Source organism: Lepisosteus platostomus, chromosome 19 (assembly GCF_059453375.1).
Source record: "Lepisosteus platostomus isolate fLepPlt1 chromosome 19, fLepPlt1.hap1, whole genome shotgun sequence".
Taxonomy (NCBI): Eukaryota; Metazoa; Chordata; class Actinopteri; order Semionotiformes; family Lepisosteidae; genus Lepisosteus; species Lepisosteus platostomus.
Genome location: NC_142629.1, coordinates 1,502,171 through 1,518,690, shown reverse-complemented (window position 1 = coordinate 1,518,690; position 16,520 = coordinate 1,502,171). Strand labels below are relative to the sequence as shown.

Sequence of the window (16,520 nt, the reverse complement as noted above, 5' to 3'; positions counted from 1 at the left end):
GCGGCCAAGGGGCTCAGCTGCCTGCGCACTACGTCACAAAAGCGTGAGCGCACAAACCGCTGTCGTCATCATGGGAGCGACGGGAGTGGGTACGTCGCCTGTGTTTTGCCTTGAATGAGGACAGCTAAGGTTGGTGGACATGGGAAGCTAATACTATCCCTTTAAAATTAATATTTTGTTTCGTTACGAACGCATCGATAACTTCTTCATGTGGCTCGTTTTAAAGTTGTTCATTTTTCTCGTTTATCCCTGTTGCTCTCGCCTTAGCCTTATGTAAGTCTCCTCTTTAAAGAGGTGGGTGTTCTTGCTGTTAAGCAATACTTAATTGAACTGCTGTGCCCCAACGCTTATTGTATGTAATTCTCTTTTAGGTGTAACCTGTTGATGACGCATCACTGCTTCTACCAGAAAATATATTGCCGGGGTTGAAGAGTTCCCTTTAGGATTGTATGTAGAAAATTAATAATCAGTTGTCAATCATCAGGGTGTGCTCTGGAGTCATCGAAAGGTATCAGGAATATTTGTTACTTTTGGGATTCTTACGAACATTTGACCCTGATTTCTGTTGCTCTGCTAACTTCTTATCGGCCTGTACAGTTGAAGACGAGATAGCTAAATGGCAAGTGTTTCAGCAATTTATTTTGATTTTTCATGCCCCCTCCCCCCATATTCCAGTTGTCAAATCAAACCGTCCGATTTATTCTTTCTCCTCGAGAGCAGTTTCTCTCGCAGAGTTCCCAGAATACCCGGAAGTGCTGATTAATAACCGATCCGACACGCTGTGAGGGAACTAGTGAAAGCACCGCAGGCAATCATGACACATCACCCTTTCTCGTTATCGAGTGTCGCTTCGCCCTTTCCGGCCGACCGTGGCTTTCTGTCCTCTCCCACCATGTTTTATCACTGGGATTCAAAATATTTCACGGGTCTGCGCACACTAATGTTGTCATTAAGAGACTGAGAAATTCAGCTTTTCTTGTCCCACTTGCTGGTGTATTTATGTTTGCGTTTAGTACAGTGAAACTGCCAGTTCGACAGAAAGTCAGCAGACTTTCCTCTGGGACTGAATTTCCCAGTCCTGTTTCTGGAGCCAAACTGTGTCTTCTGGTTTCATTCCAACAGAGATCTTCATGAAATAAGGTGACTGAATCCTTAATTGGTCTAAATTGATTGATTTTTGAAAGTGTGATGTACTTAGAATTTACAAATAACTTCCTTTATGTACACAACTTCCCCAGAAATCCATTTTGGATTGAAATGGCTCCTCCTCTGTAGGTGTTTTTAAAACATCTCTTGTTGTTTATCAGTGAAAGGCGTGGGGATGAGGCTTTTAAACACTCATGGTGAGTTCTTGGTGCTCCACTGGCCCACAGGTGAGATTCAGCCACATCAGTGAAACAACAACCCTGAAAGAGAGAAGTTCTGAAACCCAGTGCCTGCCACAGGTTCCGTGCTGATTCCTAACCTCATTCCACTGTTTAAGGGTGTAAACTGTTTCAAAAATACAAGCAAATAGTTCAGTTCACTTCAATGGAAGAGCTGGAAGAGCCAAACTAACAAATTCTCTGGTGGGTTATAATCCAGGTGACACAGGGGTAACCCAGGACTGGGATTGGGAATCACTGTTATGGGATATTGGGTCTCAACACTGCGGCTGCAAGACCTGTGTCTCCCGGTTTTCATTCCAGTTTATTAGACTATATGATCAGTAGTCAATTAATACTGTTTTTTTGTGTGGAAATGTAAGTTGGATGGGGCTGCTAATTATCAGCTCTGAAGTAATTTCCACACACCTACATGTGAAATGGTAGCAGCTAATCTTCTGCAGGGCACAGTTGCTCTTTTGTGGGTGTGTGAGACAGTGTTATTCACACCTGTGTCTGGACATAATTAAGTGGCTGTTGATATGTCAATAATTGATCAGATGCCTAATATGCAACTTTAGGAGAGAGTGCAAGGAGCTTTGTTTGCTAAGGCAGTATTTCTGCAGCACAGTGTTTCTGAAATGAAAAGCAAGCAAGAAGCTGAATTCAAGGTTGAGTTAGCTTCACTAATGGAGAGCTCAGCTGGAATAAAACCCAGAATGCAGAGCGAGGAAATGAATGTTAATTCTGGGTTCCCGACTAAATTCAGTTCTGGGCTTGAACAGTCTGGCCTCCCTAAATTCCCCCTTACCTCCGCTGGTGAAGAGATTTCTCCCATTCTCCCCTACAATGCAGTGGGATTGCTGGTTCACTATGGCGGCTGCTCTGTTGTGTGTAACAATGTGTCGCCCCAGGGATGAATATATACTAATGGCATGAATTTCTGAGGCTTCGTGTCTCTGACCGGTCCAGGCGATGGCCGCAGCGAGGCAGGAGGTGCTGTCTCTGTACCGCCGGGTGCTCCGGATCGCGCGCAGCTGGCAGGCTCAGTCCGGCTTGTCCCAGGACACCAGCACCGAGAGGAGCTACATCACCCAGGAGGCCAGGACACTGTTCAGGCAGAACAAGCAGGTAAGAGCAAAGGGGCACTGGTGTCCTCAGGGCCACTGTCCAGTGGGATCAACCTGCAGCTCACCGAGCACGAGGAAAGGCTTCAGCTTGTCCCATTAAGCAAATAAGTTCAATTATGTAATTAAGGGCTCAGGTGGGGTATAAACCAGAACTGGAATTGTCCACTCCAGATGTTCAGGGTCCACAGACCCGACTTCGGCGCCCCTGTCTCCCACGGAGCGTGGGCGTGTGGTTGGATGAAAACCACTGACCTCCAGCTGGAACCTAGAAATCCAGCAGGATTTCTGAAGCTGCTTAAATCGACATTTTGTGGCTGCGAAGGTGGCGCAGATTGGGCCAGGTCAACCTCAGTTTATCAATTAAATACTTCTCCCCGGTGAAGAGCTATTTCTAATTTAAATTAAACTGACTGTAGCTTCCAGAGCTCATCTGCTTCAGTGACAGTAGGGTACAGGCAGAGATCTGTGTCTCTGTACCTTCAGTTTCCGAATGTCCACAGTGGAAACACATGGACTGATGGAGAGTTAGCATCCCGCTGGACCCAGTTCACAGACTGCCAGCTTGCTGAGTAAAGAAGAAGGCTGGGAAAGGAGGAAGTGACACGGATGACATGGAAAATCGTTTTTCTTAGATTACAGATGGCGAGTCTATTAAGAAGTGTATAGAAGAATGCCACGCAAGAATTGAAATGGGTAAGTGATTCGTAAAATGTGGTTTCGGCTTAAGTGTTGCAATCGCAGATGAAGTATGAGAATAATGGTTTGGCTGTTTCGTCCAATGTGCGGGATTTTGTTTTCTGTTGCAAGTAACCGCAGCTCTGCTCTGCCCCCTTTCTGGGCTCATTCGTTTGAAGCTTGTGGAATAGCGCCCTCTGGTGGCTCTGACTAGATACTTGTCCTGTCACTTCTTGGTAAATTCGACGTTGTTTTACCATGTGGTGTAAAGGATTCGGTTTTGGCTTATACGCTACGTTTTTGTACATTATTGCAGTTTCTGTAAATACAGAAATAATTGACTGGCCACCCTTCACCCCATTTAGTTCAGAGTAAGCACTAAAAAAGTAAAGCACCTCTGGCCAGAGCCCACCAGTGCTCTGCGGTAAGATTATACTGTACGTGGACTGAATGTAGTTTTGTTTCCGCAGGTCTTCATTACAGGATTCCTTATCCCAGGCCGGTGAGTGATGATAAACCGAAATCTTTTTCACTGCCTTTTCAAGGCTGCTGCTTGTGAAAAACATGAGTAACCCTAATTTCCATGCATTCCTTACAAAAAACGAAAAAGCTTATACCGCAGTTTTCATGAAAGAAACAGCAGGTTGAGAACTACTTAGTACCAGAGGGGCTGAATGGCCCCCTCGCCTGTGACTCTTATTATGTTCTAAAAATACATTCGGGAGAGTTAAGCACATGTGTTAGAGGGACATTACCTGGATGTCTTTCTTCAGTATAATCCCACGACATCAGTAGTACCTAGTACTGGCCCGGAGACAGGGCCGGTGTCTCTGCAGGTTTTCTTGCACTCTTCAAAGGAACAGTGCCTGGAGAACTGGAACGAACTGTTACACCGAAAAAAAAAACACAGTCCTCCAGATCTCTAGCCTTGATCGTAATCAGTTATTGGATTATGGTTAAACATTTTCCATGTTTGTTTGGTATTGCTATTGCCATTAAACAGATGCTTTCTAGACAGATCTTTAGCTCTGTGGATTACATACTTGTCATGACTTGTCACTTGTCATGTGATTACATACTTGATTACATACAGTTTGTACCCTATGCTGCTGTGACAGACTTACCTGCCCCCCATGGGCCTGGCCACACAGAGGGGGAGAAGGCTCCGAGCCCAGGAAAGACGGAGGAAGCAGGCACAGCCCATCTACTTGCAGTCACACGATGAAACGTCCTGAGCTCTTCTCTTGGTGTGTGGCCGCAGGCGCAGCCTGGGTGGGGGGCAGTGCTGGGAGAACCGCAGCACAGGGGCTTTGGGTGAGGGGTCACTGGACTTGGCTCTGGCCAGTGCCTGCTGGGGTCCAGAGGAAGGTGCCCCAGAGCTCACCTCCGCAGGAAATGACAGCAACAGTTTGGTGAAATGAATACAAATCAAGAGGCTCCATTTGTCTTTCTTCTGGAGCAGGAGGCACAAGTGTCTTTATTTGCTTCCTGATTTTTTGCAGAGGATCTCTCTTATTTCTCTGTGCAGACAGTTGTCTGTGGAAATCTGGAATGATGCACTATTATTAGTCTTTTATCTGATTCAAGGCCAGATGTGCATGTGTGCTTAAGCCAGGGGGTACTCTATTCTTTAATGGGGGTATCTTTAATGGAATACCATCGTCCTTTTCATTTGTGTACTGTCAGTTTACACTTGTGTTGTTCCCTAAAACTAAAACATGGTATAACCTGCTGCTGTTTTCAGTCTTGCAAAGAGACAAGAAACTATATTGCCACAGGGAAACATACCACCTTAACCAAAAATGAAAACTTTATTGTAATTAAGGGCATCTGGGATAGCATGAGACAACTGCCATACCTGCTTGTGTATAAGTGATCAAATCTACTTGCTTTACACAGGCATGTGCAGTCTTCCAAGGCTGTAACCCACTGAATCATAGCTCTGTAATATAACTAATAAAAACTAAAGTAGAACATTTCCAGAGATAGTATACATCTACAGTCCATGTTTGGCCTATTTGACATGTAGCTCAGCTCAGTGTTTGTAAAGTAATCAGTCTAAAGTTTGGTCAATTTCCTGTCCTTAATTTGTTCTCTTATTAAAAGAGTTGAAGAGCACCTGGTGTATGGACTCCTTAATTACTGCATCAGAAAGAGCTTGTGACAATCCCCAACGTGATATCAGGATTTACGTTCTCTCATATCAGGAATGTCATTTTACTTTCCATTTTTAAAAACGTGTTCATGCCACATGTGTCCTCGTCCTTAATGAAACATGTCTGGTGTATCAAACACATGGAAGTGATTGTGCTGGACAGGGGAGTGGCTGAACGTATGCAGATGCCTCACTCTCCTCGAGTTTCCATCATCCAGAACTCCATTTTCTAACTGCTTTATCCGATACAGGCGTAGGGAAGTCGGAGCCTATTCCCAGCAAGCAATGTGCACACCCAGGACAGGACGCCAGTCCATCCCAGAGCACCCATAGACACAGATATGCACACACTCACGGCAGGGACAGTTTTCTCAGAAGCCAATTAACCTACCGGTACATCTCTGGACTCGGGGAGGAATCCGGAGCACCTGAAGGAAACCCACACAAACTCCAGGAGAACATTCAGATTCCATGCAGAGAGCACTCCAGATCCGGAACTGAACCCAGGGCCCCAGCATTGGTTACCATTGTGGCACCATGCTGCTCTTGTTTTCTGATATTAGACATATTTAAAAACTGCACTGAATGTGCTGTGACTACTTGCATCCCTAAACTAAAACCAAAGTATTATAAAGTGCTTTGCTGGGCTGTAAAATTGAGCATCAATAAAATATTAAATAACTTGGTTATATAAAAAAAACTTTGATAGAGGTCATATCTGAAACCCTGAAGGAACGTTCCACTGGGTAGTCATAGTAGAGTAAGCAGATCGCACAAATCGTGATGAAAACTCAGCCCCTTCACAATGCTATACCAACTGATCTCCAGCTGCCCTCCTTCCACCCCAACAAATGCACAGCGTGTTTCTGCAGCGCCCCGGTTTCTTCCCGCAGGGCTTTATTGATCGCGGTTGGGTTGCTGTGGGGCCGCGCGGCCCTCGAAAGGCCCGTCAGTCATCGAGCTGGCAGAGACAGGCCACGCCCCTGTTGATCCAGTGCTGCTGGGGCCGGTCAGAGGGCAGCTCGATGGGCAGCACGTAGTTAGTGGAGTGGCCGGTGGTGGACAGCGTGCCCCTGCGGGCGCTGGTCTTGTACACCGGGCAGAAGTACACGTTCTCGTGCAGGAATTTGGAGCTTTCCCCCGGCTTCAGCCAGATGATGGGCAGCGGGTCGAAGAGGATTTTGGGGAGGGACTCGCCGATCACCCTCTTTTCCCTGTCCCAGCGAGCGCCCTCCAGGAACAGGCCTTTAATGTAGGCACCATCCTCCGGCTTCGCCGGCATGTCCGTCTCCTGCGTGGTGACCTGAGGACAGTAGATGCCACATCATGACAGAGGTGGGGGCACATCGAGACAAAAATGCAGGTTGCGTCTCTTTCCTGTGTACAATGTTTGAACACGGCAACATAAACATTTGTCATATTCCGTAAAGATAACGTTTAAATAAGAGTGTACAACTAGGAAGAGGGCCCATGACCTGTTAAAGCTGAGAAGTAGTGAAACCAGGACTGCGGGTTCAGATATGCTGTGTCTGTGCCGCAACTGGGATTTGAACCCAAAACGCAGTCACAAGCCTAGAGTCCTAATCTACTATTCTTCCTCTTCACTGTTGCCTGGCTCAGCTGGCCTCTTTTTAACACCTCCTACTCAAGCGCAATCTAAGCTCTAATGTCTAGAGGATCTCTCCAGGGTGGAACTGTCCTCCGTTTGTGATCACAATTTAGTTAATTTTTTTTCGGCTCATGGGTAATGCTAAAGACAGTAAGAACTTCTCAAGGTGAAGCAGCAGACCAGCTGTCTGAAGGCCCAGGAGACAGTGGCTGTGTGGATCTCCTGCACAAACAGCACAGGGGCCTCTTGATGGGATGAAAGCCCTCCCAGACGTGATACAGGACATCATTCAGGACCAAAAGATATTCACGAAGACAGTTTTGGACAACTAAACACATTCACAAGACTGAAAAAATATCACAAAGACTCCCAGTCCTACACTGAAGAAAGCAGGATATCAGGGTTAAGAAATAGAAATAGGGTGTTTTGCCACCTGGAGTTTTTCTGTGGCAATCTTACCTCAAATTCGAAGCCAACGTGATCGATCGGTATAGTGTACTTCCTGGCAAAGTTCTGTGACACACCAGTGAGGAAGGACTGGGTGAAGTAGAACCCTGATATCCAGAACACATTGGGGGGTCCATTATCTATCCAGTCCTGTGGGGAGCAATGAGACTGTGTCAGTGGATACTGAGACAAAGAGCACGGCTATGAAGCGTCTGTGCTGTTATGTTTAGTTTCCACCTCCTCATCCTGCAAAAAAAGACGCAGGTTAATGTGTTGCTCCTTGAAAAACACAGTATTATATCAACATGGAACGTCTGGCAGTACCTGGAGAAAGTGCAGCCTGGCGAGGAAGTCGGCCACATAGCTCCCCAGGGGCTTCAGCGAGGGGTAAGATTTTGAAGCCCACATGGCGGGCACCTTTCCCACCAGCATGCTGTTGAAGACATTCTCCAGCTCAGCCGACATCACCACCTGGCCTTTCAGAGCCTTGCGTATGTTCACCAGGCTGCTCCGCACGACCTGGGTCAGCCTGGCAGAGAGAAAGCAGGCACCGGGGCTTTAGGGAAGGGCGGGGGTTTGGGGGGGGAGTTCTGCAGGGACCTGGGCTTTGGATGCTGCGCATCAGAGACGAGCTCCCTGCTGCTGCACTGTCTCGCAGAGAGGCAGGAGAGGCCGAGCCAGAGCGGCAAAAGATGGGCGTGGCGCTGCGAAAGCCACGTCTCTGAAGGTTTACTGTGGTGCCCCGGTGAGCAGCCAGGGGAAAGTGTTGCGAAACTGGGCAGAAACGCCGTGAGAGCAAAGCAGGCAGATGTACTGTGACGCATGATATAAACCGCGGAAAAAAATCGCACCGCAGATGAAGTAAACTCTGTACGCTGTCTTAAAGGAAAGGAAAGTTGCCGAAGCAAAACTGCGGAGACAGAAAAAGAGATGAGCCAAAAGAACCCGAGCTACACTGAGTACGCTCTTTTAGATGGATCACACGTTCAGACTGTGCAGTTACCAGAAAAAATCAGTTAGCTATTTGATTTGCATGACTGCTCCATGTTTGCAAGTTCATATAAAAGTGTGCTTATATAAGTTTAACATTAACATCATTAACCTCTGAGCCACTAACAGCATATGTCTCACTGGTTAGCTGCTTTGCATCATTAATCAGGTGTCCCTTCTGCTCTCCTCCAGCTCAGCAGCATGCCCAGTGCTGTACCTGTTGAAGCGAATGAGTTCCTGTCTCAGCACGGTGTTCATGGACTCCTCGTAGATCACTGGGTACTTCTCTATCACCTTCTCCAAGTCAAAGTCGGCAGGGAGTTTGGATAAGATGTCCACAGCCAGCTCTTCAACCACTTCCTGAAAACCATTAAACAAAAACTGGTGATGGGCTGTCACAGATGTGTGGTGCTTTTAGAGTCTCCATTTCTGCATTATTTGCCTCAGACCTGCTGAGAAGGAATCAAGCCTTCCACTCTTCAATGTCCCTAGGCACACTGTTCCAGAGGTGCTCTCATGAACACTAAGAGATCGGACATTTTGTGACCTGCAGTTCTTCATGCTGCCCTGAGAGCAGGAGCCTTACTTGATGCCGTCACGAGCCAGTTTTAGAGAAAAAAAACTTGACGCTGGCCCCAGAGAATCAAAATAATCCTGACCAGCGTTGGTACCATGTGCACTTGCGAATAACTCTGGACGTTTGACTGGTGTATTAATTTTGGGAATGACGCACAGGTGGACAGCTTGAAAGAAGAGCCCTAAGCTAAACGGATGTGTGTAAGACGGCTACACTGTCATGTTGCTGTCAGACATGTTGCAGTGTGTTGTGCTGATCAAACCCAGCCATCCCCCAGCACTGCCCTCCAGGGAGGGGCTCTCACCTGCGGAGATTTAGCCCCACCCCCAGACTGCCTGGGCAAGGTGAGCAGCACCCCGTCGAGCAGCTGATTGGTCTCCTGGTTGTCCTTTGTGATGTCGGCATTTTCGTGCAGCCCGAACACCCCGGGGTCGGCGCTGATGGGCAGGTTCCGGACGTAATCGATGTAGCTCTAGAACGCAGCAGGCAGAAGCGCATGAGCAAACATCTCCAGATCCCAGTCAGACAACAGTCAGCAAGAGCACGGCTCCTCATTTAAAATCCCCTACTCACTGGGCTTGTCGTGGTCACTCGTGCTCAGCCCAGTCTGTCTGCAACAGGTGAGGAACTGGTGCCATTGCACGTTGTAATTTGATAAGGATTGATAAGGGAAATGACCTTGTTATTTTCACATCTCTGGATGAGTGAAATATCCTTCAGTGCTCGCTCAGATACACACTGACACCGCGTGCCCCTGCGGTCCCATTTGAGCGGCGCCCCCCCCCCCCCCCCCGGCCCACCTGGTAGGTGCCGTGAGCTGGCACGTAGTAGACGTCCCCGGGAGACAAGCGGTACTGCTCCTGCTCCACCAGCTCGCGGCTGTAGAAGATGGAGAGCAGGGACAGGAGCAGCCGTCTGTCCTTGTCGTCCGTCACACGCCCCCCGTAGTTACACTCCCCTGTCGGGCAGAGAAGGCCACAGACAGCCAGAGCCAGTTAGAGCGTCGGGTTCTCCCGTGGGTGTAGTGGTTATTCCTGCTGTTCTGGCAGAGCCGGCCATAGGCAGATGAAGTACTTCGGTGTGGTTTTTTAAAGTGTAAATGTGCCGCATCGAGCATCGGACTTCCTGCTTGACACAATCGTTAAGCATCGTAAAGAAGGCAAAACAAAACTAAACCTGCCGCTGCAGCAGGCCTTGAAATTTTAGTCAAACGTATTTCCTTTTGGTTGGGCCGAAATGGAGACAATGTTGAAACGCGGCGCGTGGACTGCTCTGCGGCCGCTGCTGGTCTGAGACTGGTGCAGGGACGGTGGTGGGGAGGATGACCTGCGCTCTGCTGCCCACAAAAAAAAAAAAACTCTGCTCGCTACACAAAGCAATGCAGCAGCTGCTTCTGGGGATATGGGTTTTCTTTTGGACTCTCTGCAGCACATCTGAATCCGGAAGTCATTCCCAGACTGCGGGTAAAGCCACAGCCCTTACCTGTCAGGTATGTGAGGGCCTCCAGGGGAACTTCATCATACTCGTTCAGGAACATCTGGATCTGCCTCATGCTGATGCGCAGGTCTGACTCGTTAAATTCATAAGGGATATTCCAGCCTGGAGAAGAACAGAGCGTGCCGATCAACCTGGAACAGCTTGCAGAGGTTCTTTCAATATGCAGGTAGGAGGCTTTTTAACTTGCTCGCCTTTGTTTCATTTGAATACAAACACACAATACACACCAGCCGGGCCCCTGTGGAAACAACCACAGTGGACAGGCTCCTGAGGTGGAGGCACTCTGAGCTCTTCAAGACTCGCTCGAATCACATCCACTCCTTTAGAACACACTTTCCCAAACCACGTCTTCCTTTTCGCCTCCTATTCCTGTAAATACCTGTGGGAGTTTTACCTCCCACCCAGCAGATGGGGCCTGAGCTCTAATCCTGTGAGCTGAGACTGTAACAGCAGGCAGTGGATCTCCATGCTGCCTGTCTGGGATTTGGAACTGGCAGGATCTGTGTTTACAGGGCTGAAGTACTAAAGACTTCAATCCCCCGGCAAACTCGCAACTAAAGCAATTTCTGAATCACTGCCTGTTCTTAGGCTCCACTCTTACATTCGGTAATTGCAAGGAAAACAGATATAAAACATTTATTTTCAGAATTACAACGTCTCTCTCCAAGGGCGATTGAAGAATGGTGAACACAATGAAGAACACAAGGAAAACACAGAAAGTGATTAGGGACCATTCTCAGCCGGCAAAATGTCTAAACTTCTCTAAGCAGTTTGTGTGCTTCCACAAAGCACCCAGTTAAGCTCTTCTGCATCTCCTATGCACAAAAACATGAAGCTACAGCTGTATATAAAACAAAGGATGTGGCTGTCATCTGGAAGTTGACTTAATCCATTCTTTCTAATTGCTTTATCCCCTTCAAGAACAGAGCAAAAACTCAGACACAGTATGGGATTTTTGTGGAACAAATGGAGTTCTCATCTCTATCCTTGGACACGCACGGAGAAACCTACAGGACAAGCACAAGCAGCTTGGATTGTAATGAGGGGAGAAACCATGCAGGCAGTGGGCAAGGGAAGCAATGCGGACCACAGCCGGGTCTCACCCAGGGGTCCGAAGTTCCTCCGCTCCTGGACGAGGGCGTGGAAGAAGCACAGGCCGAAGAGCAGCTTCTGCCACACTTCCTGCTTCCGGGAGCTGTTGAAGAAGGTGGGGTCCGAAATGGGGTCGTTGAGGTAGGAGCGCAACAGGTTCGCTCTCAGGCCCTTTGGGGGCTCGTTGGTCATCTTCACCCCGTTCTGCAGAATACTGACGGGGAACTTGTCCGAAGGGTAGCTGGTCAGCCACAACCTACGTGGGTCGAGGAGGAAGGTATAAAGCAGATTGATATTGTGCTCAGCTCAATAAGACTACCCTTGCCTTCATACTAAGTAGACAACTGTAGGGATCTGGATTATCTGAGTTATATATATTTCTATATGGAAAAAATGGCATTACTATTATCTGACGTAAAACTATACATTTGCCAAAATAGCTTTTCTGATATTCTGAAATCCAAACTTGTCATAATACGCCACACAAAGAAAAACAAATATTTATGAATAAACTTATTTCACGCTCACTGTTGCAAACCCGTTGGCTCATACACTACCTGCCTACCTTCTCAGGCATTCAGAGGCTGTACGTGTGCAGGACATGTGCTGACCTGAAGGAGGGCTGGGTGTCCTCAGGTGTGATCACTTCCTCGCAGATCTTCTCAAGACTGGGCATCCAACTGGTGGCCAAGTGGCAATTCTGTAGGACGACCCAGGTGCCAGCTTTGATGGCACTGTCAATCATCTTGGCGGCTATGGGGCCCTGGCCCTGGCCCAGGGAGATGCTCTGGATCTTGGTGCCGCCCATTCCCAGGTCATCAGCAAACTTCAGGAGACCTGGGAGAAGAAAAAGAGATAATTAGCACACAAGACCATTGGAGGATATTAAACAGCAAAGCCTACAAACAAGCATGGGTGTAATGAATGAGACGAAACTGCTGTACATGGCTTTACACATCAGGCAGATATTATTAACATTTGCATTTAATGCTGATTTAAGACAGTATATTCAAATTAGAACAATAAAAGATCATTGAAATTGAAGTTATTCCTCATTTCTTTAAAGACCTGCAAAACTTATACCGAGAGCAATCTGTGACAGACGGGATAAGCTTGCATTCCTTTCTGTGCTTCATCAAGTTTCAGGAGCTCTAGACACATATGGATCGGTTACCTACTTTATTTGTGAACTGAAAGTCCCACAAAGCCTCAAAGGCAAATCTGCCCGTGGTGATTTTTCCACCAAGTGTCTGACCTCGTTTTGCACACGAGTTACCTGCCATAGGGTCGGCACCAGGAGAGAGAACGAATATCAGAGGAGCGCAACAGCTGGAATCGTTGTAACTTCCTGCCAAGTCAAAGGTGGGAGGTTCAATGTAAGTCTTCCCCATGTTGTCAGTGATGAACTCCTGGACCGCGGGCACGATCTTGTCAGGCCTGAAGCACCGCAGCACAATCATGCGGTACATTCCCTCCAGGAGCTTCCACTCATCCGGGAGCTGCTCCTCGTGGGGTCTGGCGGAGTCGTAGATCTTCTTCCACTTGGGTAGGTTACGCCTTACGTGCTCCATGAGCCCCTGCAGGTTGTCCAAGCCAGACGCCCGCACAATTTCAGACCAGGACTTTTCCGAGAGCCACTCGGGAGCCGGGTTGGGGTGAGGATTGTCGAGGGCCACGCCCCCCGTCAGGAGGAACCTCCAAACCGCGTCATTCACTTTGCCCTTGCCCTTCATGATCCCAACGGTGAGCAGGAGAGAGAAGAGGAGCTTGTCCTTCTCAAAGAGGGAGCGGCACACATTGTTATATATACTGACGGTGAAATGTTCAATGATGTTCTCTATTCTGGTCTGTAGATCCTCACTTTTTAGGCTCTGGGCAATGGACTGGACATAGAGATTGATAAACCAGGTCAGGGAGTACTGGTACATGGGCTCTATGTTGGCCAGATCGGAAATGCAGAAAAAGAGAATGGAGGAATGCTCGGCCACTGGACGGTAGCCCAAGCGGGTGTCATCAATCTCCTTCTCTGTGACGGATGCGATTTGCTGCTTTTCTGAAATCTCCATGGACAGCACCTTAGAAGAGGACAGGATTTTGATTGCGGTCTCATCTTCTAGGATGTTTCCTTCAGACGAAGACAGGACCTCCAGGATTTTATCCTCAATCTCCTTCAGCTGCTTGTTGTTAGCAGCGCTCTCCAAGATCAGCTTGTTCTTTTTCTCTTCCAGCTCCGGTTTTTCCTTGGCGGCCACAATTCCGAGAAGCTGGTCCTCCAGCCCCAAGGGTGTGATCATGAAGTTGAGCAGGCAGACTTTGACCGCGACCTCAGGCAGGTAGTGGGGGTTCCTGAGGCGAGTCGTGATGTAGAATCGAAAGTCCTTGGAATACTCAATTATGTTCTCCCCTAGCCTCATGTACTCCACACCCTGTTGCTTAAAGGTCTGCTTGAGAAGAATAGGCTCCAACACAGCATCTAGCTCTTCCCCAATGCTCTCCAGCAAGACAGGGGTTCCAAACTGTATGGAATTTTCCAGGATTCTCACATAATTGCTGTCTGACAGTTTGATCACAGAAAGCTTGCTGGCCTTCTCCTTGTTCTTGATCCACTTGTTGGCCTGCCCCTGTGGGTCTATCATCAAGGGCCAGCGCCTCGAGTTGGACACGATGATCCCATTGTCCGTGGAGAAAGAGTCCACTGGCAGCCCCGCAATTTGCCAAGCTCGTATCATCACGGGGTTCCCCAGGGTGCTGCTGAGCAAGAACTCCTCTGAGCACGGAATCTTCTTTTCCTGGCAGAGGGTGTGCCACTGCTTCTGGCACTCTTGGCGGTAGTCAACAGTGAAAGCCCCCAGGTAAGCTACCATCCCAGAAGACAGGAGGACGTCCCCAGTGAGGTTAGCGTATCTGATCCCCAACAGCCTGGCCGCCTCTGTCCACCGGTCCTTCTCCCCGCCTAAGCCACCAATCAGCTTCTCGGCTCTCACCAGCTTCTGGGAGCAGAGCTCAATGTTGTCCTCCAGCTCTTTCTTCTTGTTGTTCATGGCCTCAAACTGGTCGTTCAGGGCCTGCAGACGGTCCTCCACTTCCTTCAGCTCCGCCCGCTTGATGCTGAGCTTCTCCATCTGGACCGAGAGCTCTGCCTCAGCCTCCTTCAGCCGCTCCTTCTTGGGTGCCACCACCTTGGCCACACGCTCGTACACCTCCATGGCTCGCACCCACTTGCACAGCCCCTCGCAGGCCGAGGACACGTTTTTGATGATGGAGGGCAGGAAGTCCGGGTGATCGATGAACTTCTCCCTGATCTTCTTGATGTTGGCTGCTGGGATGTTGTCCTTGTCGAATGTCTTAAGGTTCTCCAGGAATTTCATGTCTCCAAGGAGTTTCTTGGAGGAGCCCCAGTAGTCTTCGATCATCTTGCCTGCAGGGAAATAAATGTTATTGAACATATTGGAGAATGGTGAGATGTGCTGAGTCTCAATGTTTTAAGAATCTAATCCTTATTAAACAGGTAAAGCACATGCGTATTCATCACTAAAGGGGAGCTGAACTGGGAAAGGAAAACCTTTTTAGACTTGTAGCTTTACCGTCGCTAGTAGAATTAAACAATCTAAGTAGGTGAGCCTTTCCCATCTCTTTCATATTATTAGAGATTATCATGCGACTATCAATTCAGTGATTTTTAAAAACATGACTATCCCATGGAATGGGACTGCAGTTCGTCCTGTATTTTGGCCATTTCCTGTAGCATTGCCTGAGCCTCCAGGGTCTGGTTTCCTCTCGGGCTTAATCCCCTTCATGACACAGATGCTCTCCATGACCAGCTTGACTGGGCCAGGTGGATTCTGCATGGACTTGACCACAGTGATATCGGCTGGTTTCAGGGTGTCCAGGGCGGACAGGGCAGCCTCCAGAGCGGGCATTGCCTCAGCCAGGTCCCCCTCACACTCATCCTGCAGAGGGACGCAAGAACATAAGCACACGGACAAGCAAAAAGAGGCCAATCTGCCCTTAAGCCCTTTGATCCCAAGATCTCATCCAGCCCTTTCTTGAAAGATGTCAGGATATCGGCTTCAATAACAAGGCTGGGCCACTGGTTTCATACCCTTCAGGTAATGCTGTGGCTCGTAACGTCACATAATGGCAACGCTATCCATTTTTATAAAGTAAGCAAATAAGTAAGAAATAAGTGAAATTGTTACTTTTAATGGATTTGTCAGTCTTGCCTGTTTTTTGTATTTTTGTACAATCTAGATTGAACTGATCAGCTTTATCATTATCCTGAGGCTCAAGTCCTGAGGCTTTAGTTTCCCTACTAAAGGCTTCTTCAGCCATACCTTGATAGCTTTGGCTGCAGCAGCTGCCTCATTGGCCACCTTCTCGTCAGCGGAGACCAGCTCTTTCTTGGCATCGACATCCACAGTCTCCTGCTCTATCTTCACCATCATCTTCTCCGTCTCGGCAGAGGTCTGGATGAGCTCCGGCTGTAGGGCGGTCAGCTCCTTCTGCATCACAGATACCTGGCGCCAGAGGACAGGGGATCACAGGACACTGGCCAGAGATCTTGGTCAACGAGCAAGGCAGGGAGGAGGGGGGCAATTTTATAGCAGATGTGTTGTCAATCTTTTTGGCCAGGTTTCAATTTCTGCTCAGCACAGCCAAGGTCCTGATGAAGTAACAGTGAAGTGGGAGACACCCACCTGCGAAGCAGCAAACTCCAGTTTCTCCAGACCGACCAAGTAGCGGCTCCTCATGGTGTCCACCTCCTGCCTCTTGGAGCCGAGTAACGCCTTGAAGGTCAGGATGAGCTCCAGATAAGAGGTGGGAGTGACGTAGTTGTGTCTCCTCAGAGTGGTGTAGTACCTCTCCGAGAGCTCTCTCACACTCTCCTGGAAGTATTTGCACAATGACACCACCCTGCAATTCAAGACAGGCCATGGGAAACTGTGGAAGTGCCATGCAAGTGGACTGTGGTAAACTTTCAGAA

General features: G+C 48.4%; 2 protein-coding genes across 11 annotated transcripts in view; one reads left to right on the top strand and one right to left on the bottom strand.

Moving 5' to 3' along the window:
* Positions 1-13,017, top strand: lyrm1 (LYR motif containing 1). Of its 7 annotated transcripts, none has more exons than XR_015928390.1 (10): positions 1-129; positions 372-508; positions 2,337-2,495; positions 3,127-3,187; positions 3,640-3,671; positions 4,288-4,416; positions 6,448-6,659; positions 8,563-10,610; positions 11,366-11,677; positions 12,110-13,017. XR_015928390.1 is itself a non-coding variant. In XM_088612640.1 (7 exons), exons 4-7 carry the CDS (start codon positions 2,340-2,342, stop codon positions 4,402-4,404), a joined length of 366 nt encoding a protein of 121 aa, XP_088468766.1. In that variant the 5' UTR covers positions 1-129; positions 372-508; positions 1,014-1,140; positions 2,337-2,339; the 3' UTR covers positions 4,405-5,287. The 7 variants fall into 7 exon arrangements, 4 of the variants coding, with proteins under 4 accessions (XP_088468766.1, XP_088468765.1, XP_088468764.1 ...); XR_015928388.1 differs by having other exon boundaries at positions 11,366-11,813; XR_015928389.1 differs by lacking the exon at positions 6,448-6,659 and having other exon boundaries at positions 11,366-11,813.
* The window catches only part of dnah3 (dynein axonemal heavy chain 3), a 51,311-nt gene continuing 40,978 nt past the window's right edge, over positions 6,188-16,520 (bottom strand). For all 4 annotated transcript variants that reach the window (XM_088612624.1, XM_088612623.1, XM_088612625.1 and 1 more), the window contains 13 exons: positions 16,234-16,450; positions 15,871-16,053; positions 15,288-15,486; positions 12,813-14,954; positions 12,148-12,373; positions 11,548-11,792; positions 10,430-10,546; positions 9,748-9,905; positions 9,252-9,419; positions 8,588-8,730; positions 7,705-7,909; positions 7,393-7,530; positions 6,188-6,627 (listed from right to left, as the gene is read on the bottom strand). In XM_088612624.1, the coding sequence (XP_088468750.1) occupies positions 6,274-6,627; positions 7,393-7,530; positions 7,705-7,909; positions 8,588-8,730; positions 9,252-9,419; positions 9,748-9,905; positions 10,430-10,546; positions 11,548-11,792; positions 12,148-12,373; positions 12,813-14,954; positions 15,288-15,486; positions 15,871-16,053; positions 16,234-16,450 (4,495 nt within the window). In that variant the 3' untranslated portion in view covers positions 6,188-6,273. The remainder of the gene's footprint in view (positions 6,628-7,392; positions 7,531-7,704; positions 7,910-8,587; positions 8,731-9,251; positions 9,420-9,747; positions 9,906-10,429; positions 10,547-11,547; positions 11,793-12,147; positions 12,374-12,812; positions 14,955-15,287; positions 15,487-15,870; positions 16,054-16,233; positions 16,451-16,520) is intronic.

Excerpts from the sequence above, each read along its gene's own strand:
- lyrm1 (XM_088612640.1), top strand. The coding sequence starts at position 2,340 with ATGGCCGCAGCGAGGCAGGAGGTGCTGTCTCTGTACCGCCGGGTGCTC. Across the intron at positions 2,496-3,126 it reads TGTTCAGGCAGAACAAGCAG|ATTACAGATGGCGAGTCTAT; the intron begins GTAAGAGCAAAG and ends CGTTTTTCTTAG. Across the intron at positions 3,672-4,287 it reads GGATTCCTTATCCCAGGCCG|ACTTACCTGCCCCCCATGGG; the intron begins GTGAGTGATGAT and ends CTGCTGTGACAG.